At 44.0% G+C, this 10,040-nt stretch overlaps 1 protein-coding gene across 1 annotated transcript in view; it reads right to left on the minus strand.

Moving 5' to 3' along the window:
* LOC138950701 (WD40 repeat-containing protein SMU1-like) overlaps positions 1-9,887 on the minus strand; it is a 29,962-nt gene extending 20,075 nt beyond the window's left edge. The window contains exons 1-8 of the mRNA XM_070322420.1: positions 9,827-9,887; positions 9,055-9,121; positions 8,395-8,538; positions 7,605-7,757; positions 5,006-5,156; positions 4,409-4,497; positions 3,931-4,071; positions 223-318 (exon numbers count right to left, since the gene is read on the minus strand). Coding sequence (XP_070178521.1) covers positions 223-318; positions 3,931-4,071; positions 4,409-4,497; positions 5,006-5,156; positions 7,605-7,757; positions 8,395-8,538; positions 9,055-9,121; positions 9,827-9,852 — 867 coding nt within the window. The 5' untranslated portion in view covers positions 9,853-9,887. The remainder of the gene's footprint in view (positions 1-222; positions 319-3,930; positions 4,072-4,408; positions 4,498-5,005; positions 5,157-7,604; positions 7,758-8,394; positions 8,539-9,054; positions 9,122-9,826) is intronic.
* Between the last annotated feature and the right edge of the window lie 153 nt (positions 9,888-10,040).

Below are 10,040 nucleotides of genomic sequence, written 5' to 3' on the forward strand. Positions count from 1 at the left end.
AGAGAGAGAGAGAGAATGAGAGAGGAAAAGGAGAGAAAAAAGAAAAGAAAGAGAATATAGGTACACTGAAAGAGGGAGAGAGAAAGAGCGAGAATGAGAGAGGGAAAGAAGGAGAGAAAAAAGTAAAGAAAGAGAAACATACACAGATTCACTGAAAATAGATGAGACAAGGAGAAAGAAGAGGATGTGGTGAAGATCAAGTAATAGCAAAAATGAACGCACCTTGATTTTTCCGTCTTGTGAGGCAGACGACAGCATCTCTGAGTCGCGACTGAAGGCCAGACACAGCACAGCGTCGTCCATCATCATGAAGTTATCCTGCAAGGTGCAAACAACTATTTTGTAGTGTACCCATTGAACACTGGATTTCCCCCGAAATCGCCGTATGCTGCCTGAATGGCGGGCTAAAAACAGTCATACACGTAACAATCCACTCGTGCAAACACATGAGTGAACACGAGGGTTTCAGCCCATGAACGGGGAAGAAGAAACACTGCATTTTTCTCCATGTGACGTCAGAGGCCAACACTAAAACGCATATTTAGGCGGCTGGCAGAGACTCCAAATATGAATGTTAGGAAGCGCTGAATCGTAAAAACATCAATGGAATTCATACAAATAATTCTTCTTCTTCTTCTTCTGCGTTCGTGGGCTGAAACTCCCACGTACACTCGTGGTTTTGCACGAGTGGAATTTTACGTGTATGACCGTTTTTACCCCGCCATAAAGGCAGCCATACGCCGCTTTCAGAGGAATACAAATAATGAAATTACTTTACAAAGTGTCGCTGCTTCCAGTCTCTGGCGAGAACCATGATTGTAATTCAATCAAGTGGGCGTTTCAATGAAACAAATTCTGTGATTGGTCAGAATGCCCCAACTCATTAAAATTACCGGTCATCATTTCTGAGCACTAGTTACAAAAGCCAATGATCACCTGCTGGCGAGGCGCATTCATACCTCATCTAGTCTCGGTTAGCTGTGAGGGTCTTTTTACAAGAAATATAGAAGGCCCACGTAATACTGAAAGAAGTTATGTGAAGTGATGACGTCAATTGCTTGACATAAGGTAGTGCATGAATTCTTCCGAGCTACGTCAGTCAATTCCAAGTATTGCTTTTGGGATGGAAAGAACATTGTTGTGAGTTTGCTGTCCAGAGACAAGTCACAAAAGAAGGAAAAATGTATGTGAAAGAAAAAAGCTGAAGCAGTGTGTTAAGATAGAAATACGGAAGCACATTTCTTGGAACTTGACCCTTGCAGGTAAGTGAACTGAAAGTAGTGAACTGAAAGTAGTTGTGAACAGAGCAGAGCCAATTCGGTCTGTTTGCAACCGCATGAAAGCAGGAAAGAGATCATCGTCAGATTGAATCACAATAACACTGACAGGCTTCCATTTCTAACCCTAACTTCTAGGTTGTCATCGTGGACTGACGCCCTCCCAAAGACTAATTAAAGCCAGACGGAGCGAATGATGCTTTGGCCGGGCATCTATCTGCAATGACAACCTCGAAGTTTTAAATGGAAGCCTATCAATGTATAATTGTGATTGTAAGGCAACAAAAAAAAATAGGTGTGGTTAAGGTAACATAGCCCCAAAAAATAGGGTAGGAAGGTAGGCAATCACTTTTTTTTTGCAAACTTTTTTTTCTTAATAGCAGAGCAACCAAGTGTGTCACGGCTGTTCCAAGCTTGTTTTTAAGGCCCGCGATGGGGAGTGGTAAAAATAGCCAGCGGCACGATATCACTGCTTGCAGACTGTCAGCCGGCGACTTTGTCTGCGCATCGCCGTTTGCGTTGTGCTGCAAGGCATATCAGCGCAGTTCAACGTTGCCAGAGACCAAAGAAGCGCTTTACTCTACCTCGCAGTGGCGGCTTACTGGAGGAATGTTCATTATCTGTGCTCGCCTGCCAGCAGACCACAGGCACACCCAATAAAGTTCGGACTTGTACTGGCAGAGCGCGAATGCAAATTCTTGTAGGCGTACATAGACACAACATAACATATACAGACAATAACGCCAACAACACTTCAACAGCATATGAATGGAATACAAACAAATCCGCAAATCGCGCACAATACACCAGTTAAAAAAATAAGGATTACCAAAACGGCGTGCAGAAACTACACTGACTCGGAGAGGAGAAACATTTATCACACGATGTGGATAGCAAACATTGAAATAAAACAGACAAGTCAAGCATAAAATAAACACAAATACTGAAAACACAATAAACAAGGGTGAAACAAACAAAAATATGTGCTTGCCGACAGTCAGTGTGTGTGCGTGGTTTGTGCGTCAGCGGTGCGTGTGTGTACGGGCCCGGCGCGCGTTTGTGCGTGCGTACGTTCTTGCCGCGCGTGCGTTTGAATGAGAAAGAAGAGAGAGAGAGAGAGAGAGAGAGAGAGAGAGAGAGAGAGAGAGAGAGAGAGAGAGAGAGAGAGGATTGAAGAATGAGGTCACGGTATCTGTCACATGAATATAGACACACACACACACATCTGGTATGAAACACTGACTCACCGAAAGCTGAGTTCCGTTATTCTGTAACTACGCGTACGGGAAGTCAAAGGCTACTCCATCCTGGTTAGGTAATCCAATTGATAGAATCCGATTCTGCCTGGAGACTTACTTCAGACGGGTTGTCAGACGATCTGAGCCTTGTCAATCGCATATCAACATTTGGAACAGAAAGTCCGCGAGAAAAAATCGGCATTCGTTTCTTCTGCGATGTTTAGGCCGTATAACCTTGCAAGATCCGACTCATACTTTATGCACAATTTTGCTGGGTTAGTGTCGTACTTCCTCTTCGATCTTTCTCCACATATTCTGCAGAGAGCTTGGAGTCTCTCAAAGTGAAGGCTTTCCTCATGCGCCTGTGAAGCCATACTCACCCCAGAGCGCAGCTACAAAAAATGTGGGAAGCAACACAAGCCAACAAATAAAAGCATAGAAATAAAACACACGGACAATCCTGCCGCATTTCCCTTCTGTTGGATAGAACTACCATTCACTGAATGAAATCCAAAGTTTGAAGATAATTAAAACTTGAATGTTGATGCAGGGTAACATTTTTGTAACACCACACACCGCTGATATCCAAGTCATATTATGAGTACAAAAATCAAAAAGCGGGAAGCAACACCTAATCACATCCTCCTAGAAATAAAACACACGTGTGAATATGCACCATTTCTCTGTTACTTCAAGGAACAACCATTCACAGACACAATTCCAGAGTATGAACACAAACACATGTTGCAGTCCAGAGCGAAAATGATTTAAACACACCAAATTGTGAAAAAAAAAACCACACAGCACTTCCCCGACACATGCAGTGAGCCGCGGCTGCGACCTAGAGTAAAGCGCTTCTTTGGTCTCTAGCAACGTTGAACTGCGCTGATATGCCTCGCAGCCCAATGCCAACAGCGATGAGCAGACAAAGAGTGCAAAGGTGTTAGGTTACACATCCTGCGTGCTGGAAGGTGTGGCTGGGTCGCTATATATATACACCTTGCACGGGCTGTACCCTCCTGGCCTGTAAACTAAAACAGCAGAAAAGGGGCCATTGGAACAGCCGTGGTGTAGCACTCGCAACCGAAGAAGATGCCGCCATTTTTGTCATGGCAAGCGTCTGTTGGGCCTTTTAAGTAGAAGGAGTTATTTCCCTTGCATCGTCTGTCGTCTGCATGACGACTCGAGCGCTTTCGCTTTCATTGCGTTTTCTGCACTCGTTTTCTTGTGTTTTTTTGGGTGTTTTTTTTGACAAATGTAATAAAAAGTTATAGGGTCGGACCCTAAAAATAGGGTAGGTCGGGTTACCGTAACCACACCTATTTTTTTTTTAGACCTCATGTTTTGTTTTGTCATTGATAAAACGCTCCAATTACTGAGACGGTACCTAGGCAGTTGATTCAATGACCACTGACCTGCGCCTGGTAGCGTAAATCTTTCCTGATCTTGCCGGTGGTGAAGTTCCAGACCTCGATGAAGCCGTCCACAGAGCCGGTGACCAGGTACTGACCGTCCGGTGAGAAGCGTGCACACTCCACATGGGCCTTGGAACCAAACTGTAACACACAACAAACAGCGGCACAAGTCAGCAACATCATTCTGCTACACACTTAACAAAGTTGAGCCAGGGTACATAAGGCGCCTGCATTTTTTTTTTCTTCTTCTGATTTTGTTTAATCTCAAAAAGGGTCCTGATCCCTGCTTTCAAAATTTACAGAAATGTGTAAATATATAAAAAAATAAAAACTTTCTTCATACCATCTTGAAGAAGGCAGTGTGTCGATGCTGAAATTTTGATTAAAAACAAGTACCCAACCTGGTTACTGGTGTGTCCTCTTTTTGTTTAAAAAATACCAGTTGTGAACTGTTGTTGTTGCTGTGCGATCCCCATACCTTGATGGTTTTGCTGATCTGTGTGGGGTACTTCTCCTCCTCCTGTTCCTTCACTGCTGCCTTTCCTCTGAACACGTCAATAGTTGTGCCTGCACACAAGGGTTGCCAACAGTGTTCAGTGGAACACCCCATTTCAGACCTCAAAATCACTGAGAAAATCAGGTCTTAATAAGGAGGGGTACATTTAAAGAGGTTGTGAACAGAAAGTCTGAGAAAGAAGGTCTTAAAAGGCAGGGAGTCTTAAATTTGGGGGTCTTAAACTAAAAGGGGGAGAGGGGGGGGGGGGGGAGGGGGTTGTAAATATCATCCGTGGTGCAAGAATATAAAATAGTGGGGAGAAATGCTAAGGCCCAAAAAAAAATAGGTCTGTTTACAGTAACATAGACCAAAAAAATAGGGTCGGTAGGTCGGGATTTCCCCCCCCCCAAAAAAAACCCACCATATTTTGACGTTATTTTGCAAAAAAAAACAAAAGATTTTTTTTTTCCAAAATGCCAAAAAACAGTCTAGGGTTGCGCGAAAAAAATAGGGTCGGTCGGGTTACCGTAAACAGACTAATTTTTTGTGTGGGCCTAATGCTTTATTTTCCAAACTGACCAGGAGGGAGCAAGCCCTGGTGCTGTTGCCACTTGAGGGCCTGTCCCAGGAGGGCCAGGAGACGGGACGGGGGGACCACGTTCACCTCCCCCGCCAGGGCCTGTGCGATCGCCTGCCGTCGCTTCTCTTTGGTCTGGCCGTCAACATACGCCTGGAGACAAAAATGACGTCCAAAAAGTTTGAATCATTGTTCAGTTGATCACACTGAGAAAATAATACAGAGAAGAGAGTGAAAGAGAGAGAAAAACTGAGAGAAAGCTGGGGTGAGAAAGTAAGAGTTGGTGAGAGAGAGAGAGAGACAGAGAGAGAGACAGAGAGAGAGAGGGGCAGACACAGAGAGAGAGAGAGAGAGACACAGAGAGAGAGAGAGAGAAAGAAAAAGAGAGAGAGAGAGAAAGAAAGAGAGAGAGAGAGAAAGAGAGAGAGAAAGAGAGAGAGAGAGAGAGAGATAGAGAGAGAGAGAGAGAGAGAGAGAGAGAGAGAGAGAGAGAGAGAGAGAGAGAGAGATGGCAGACAAACCAAAGCCCTTTGCCGAGAAGAAAGTTTCTTTGAAACAACGCACACACACACACACGAAAGTGTTTACACTAACACTAACTACATCAGGAGTTGCGCTCACTGCAACATTTTGCATAAATGTTGCCTTTTCAGGTGCCTAACATTTCAGCCTGCACACAATAGGTCTTCTTTTGTACCATCTTATGCAAATCTCCCAAAGTCAACGCAACCCCTGCTATATCAATATAATACAGGGAGCCATAAATGTTTGACAGCGCCCATCTCTCTGAGGTGAAAGTAACAGTGTGCCAGCATATTCTCCACACACACACACACATACAAACGCACACACAAACACAAAGTGTAATTAAACTTCAAAAGGACAAATTCATCCCTCTCTGGGATCTTCTTCTTCTTCTTCTGCGTTCGTGGGCTGAAACTCCCACGTGCACTCGTGGTTTGCACGAGTGGAATTTTACGTGTATGACCGTTTTTACCCCGCCATTTAGGCAGCCATACGCCGCTTTCGGAGGAAGCATGCTGGGTATTTTCGTGTTTCTATAACCCACCGAACTCTGACATAGATTACAGGATCTTTTTCGTGCGCACTTGGTCTTGTGCTTGCGTGTACACACGGGGGTGTTCGAACACCGAGGAGAGTCTGCACACAAAGTTGACTCTGAGAAATAAATCTCTCGCCGAACGTGGGGACGAACTCACGCTGACAGCGGCCAACTGGATACAAATCCAGCGCGCTACCGACTGAGCCACATCCCCGCCCTCTCTGGGATCAAAGTCGGAGCGAGCCAGCATGTTCCTCAGACATAGAACAAACACACACACGAACAAACAAGTGTAACTAGATGTCAAAAGGTCAAATTCATCCCAAAAGGCCGTACCTCTGTGGGGTCGAAGTCGGAGCGAGCCAGCATGTTCCTCAGACATAGAACAAACACACACGAACAAACAAGTGTAACTAGATGTCAAAAGGTCAAATTCATCCCAAAAGGCCGTACCTCTCTGGGGTCGAAGTAGGAGCGAGCCAGCATGTTCCTCAGACATAGAACAAACACACACACGAACAAACAAGTGTAACTAGATGTCAAAAGGTCAAATTCATCCCAAAAGGCCGTACCTCTCTGGGGTCGAAGTAGGAGCGAGCCAGCATGTTCCTCAGACATAGAACAAACACACACACACGAACAAACAAGTGTAACTAGATGTCAAAAGGTCAAATTCATCCCAAAAGGCCGTACCTCTCTGGGGTCGAAGTAGGAGCGAGCCAGCATGTTCCTCAGACATAGAACAAACACACACACACGAACAAACAAGTGTAACTAGATGTCAAAAGGTCAAATTCATCCCAAAAGGCCGTACCTCTCTGGGGTCGAAGTAGGAGCGAGCCAGCATGTTCCTCAGACATAGAACAAACACACACACACGAACAAACAAGTGTAACTAGATGTCAAAAGGTCAAATTCATCCCAAAAGGCCGTACCTCTCTGGGGTCGAAGTAGGAGCGAGCCAGCATGTTCCTCAGACATAGAACAAACACACACACACGAACAAACAAGTGTAACTAGATGTCAAAAGGTCAAATTCATCCCAAAAGGCCGTACCTCTCTGGGGTCGAAGTAGGAGCGAGCCAGCATGTTCCTCAGACATAGAACAAACACACACACACGAACAAACAAGTGTAACTAGATGTCAAAAGGTCAAATTCATCCCAAAAGGCCGTACCTCTCTGGGGTCGAAGTAGGAGCAAGCCAGCATGTTCCTCAGACATAGAACAAACACACACACACGAACAAACAAGTGTAACTAGATGTCAAAAGGTCAAATTCATCCCAAAAGGCCGTACCTCTCTGGGGTCGAAGTAGGAGCGAGCCAGCATGTTCCTCAGACATAGAACAAACACACACACACGAACAAACAAGTGTAACTAGATGTCAAAAGGTCAAATTCATCCCAAAAGGCCGTACCTCTCTGGGGTCGAAGTAGGAGCGAGCCAGCATGTTCCTCAGACATAGAACAAACACACACACGAACAAACAAGTGTAACTTGATGCCAAAAGGTCAAATTCATCCCAAAAGGACGTACCTCTCTGGGGTCGAAGTAGGAGCGAGCCAGCATGTTCTCCAGATGGATGTAGCGGTCGGCCTGTTGGTGTTTCAGCATGATCATGGGGTCGGTCTGACGCAACAGTGACCTTGCCGCACCCAGCTCTCGCAGCTCTATCAGCTCCAACACGATCTGCACGACACACAACACATCACAACATGATCATGGGGTCTAGTTCCCAGGGCGTGTAGTCAAGAGGTGCACGTGTAGATATGACATCATTCATACGCGTACTAGAAGTAGACCTTGGAGCACATTCACCACGCCTGCAACTGCAACGCATAGCAGATGATTGCAGACAATCCAACACAGAGTCACTTTAATGAAAGAAAGCACAACCATGCTCACATCTATTTCTTCTCGCAACCCGAGAAAACCTCAAAGTTAAGTTTTATGAAAAACATCCAAGATAACCTCAATGTTTAGTTTTTTGTTGGCTGGCCTAACAGTAACACTGCTCATTCGTTATATTCTCCTGATTACTCAAGGGAGTCAAAAACAATTCAAGATAACCTCAATGTTTAGTTTTTTGTAGGCCGTCTTCATTGGTAAGACTCTCCTGATTACTTAGGTAAGTCAAAAACGGGGGGGTGCACATAACGGTGGTCCGTAATTGAGCCCGAAGTCGACTTCGCGTCTTTTTACCCAAAACTGAGTGCTAAAGCTTCATGCGGCCAGTTTCACGAAGTATACTTCGCGTTTTCCACTTCGCCCAGTTAAGGACAGGCTTAACGCGCTATATCGCCTTGTCGGCCATAAAATACGGTACCTGTTCATAGAGATCAATGAGTTTGTTGTCGGGCAGTTTCAAGGTCTGTATGGCGTGGAGCACAGTGTCCCAATGTCCAGCCTGAATGTCGCCCATGAAACTCTCCACCGAATCCACTGTGTTGAGAGAGATTCCACTCTCCTCCTGCAACAAACACCATGCATAAAAATGATAGATGCTACAGACCCACTTGGTAAGACTTCTACTGACGTCACTGACAGTATGCTGAACGTCACACAAAGTAGTAAAAAATTCTCTCGGTATGCATCAAATGATCAACAATGATTTAATGAAACTAAATATATAAGTGCAAGTGTCTTTTTGTTTCTTTTCGTTTTTGATTTTTTAACATTGCAACTGCAAGCAAGCAATAAAGGCATCCGTCATTGCAAGTATCACTATCATAGTGAGTAAATGCAAAACGGTCTTCCCCTGTTGCTTTTTTAACCTTTCCAAATCATACCCAGCAGTGGACGATTTCACCTCTACCACTACCTGTACCAGTTACTCCAAACAGTCCTGAGGGGGCATGAGAAACTAATATTTCAATCTTTCAACTTATAAGGCCAAGGGCAAAAACGGTACATTATGTATGTATAAAATGTACTTTATTTATACACAGCATAACTAAATTGTATTATTAGTATTAATCAAACTCACCTGAAGGACAGACAATGTCCGCAGCAGATTGTTTTCTTTCAGGTATTGTTCGATCAAGCGCACCACACTGAAAGCAGAAAGCAGAAATAGAGTTGTAACTTGTAAACATACTGATCATACATACTGAAGAAATTGGTCCCGATGTAAATGTTGACAAAGATTGAAGAACAAATTACTACTTCTGGCATTTGAACTATTTCTTGGCTTTATCCAGGTTTCCCAATTGCTTCGTTTCCGGCCAATTTATGTGGAGCACGTGATGCGCACAAAAAATATTGGCGGTCTAGAAGTGTCGTCTGCGCAATGATCGCGGCGGCTTTCTTGACCGCCAAGGACGACCATGCACGTTGTGAGACGTCATTCGTCAGACCTCAATACTAGGATACTAGTTATAATGTGTTGCATTCTGCTATGCTGTGCATAGACTGAATTCTTAAACAAATAATATAGAAGCTTAAACAAGCAAATGTATTTTTTCTCCTGATCTTCGCCGGCGACTATCCTTCTATCCTAGCTATTACTACTAGCTAGATCTCAAACCCCACTGGCAGTGTGAGTCTGTGACACTGTCTCAGTCAGTCAGTGTCTGCAAGTTACAGTGTGAGTGTCACGACTATTACACAAAACCGCACACAAACATTACATTTCACAGCAACACATTAAAATTGAAAATGCTTTCCGAAACAAAACTGCTTTCGTGTTTTTCCTGCTGTATTACTGAACTGCAAGCTATAAATCTACGAATTCCAGGCAAACATTAAGAAAATCTTACTCTGCAGACTCGATTACCACCGCCATGTTGACTGTCGATACCGGAAGTTTGTGACCAAATATACGAGCTGAAGCTGACCTGTTTGAGGTTTTTGTTACAGAGTCGTTTGCTTAGTAAATATATGTATAGAAGTTACTCTAATTTAACTCATTATTTTTTATTTTTTATGAAAAACAAATAAATTGCCTGATTTCATGAAAGTTTGTTGTAAAAC

This window comes from Littorina saxatilis, linkage group LG16 (genome assembly GCF_037325665.1).
Source record: "Littorina saxatilis isolate snail1 linkage group LG16, US_GU_Lsax_2.0, whole genome shotgun sequence".
Classification (NCBI taxonomy): Eukaryota; Metazoa; Mollusca; class Gastropoda; order Littorinimorpha; family Littorinidae; genus Littorina; species Littorina saxatilis.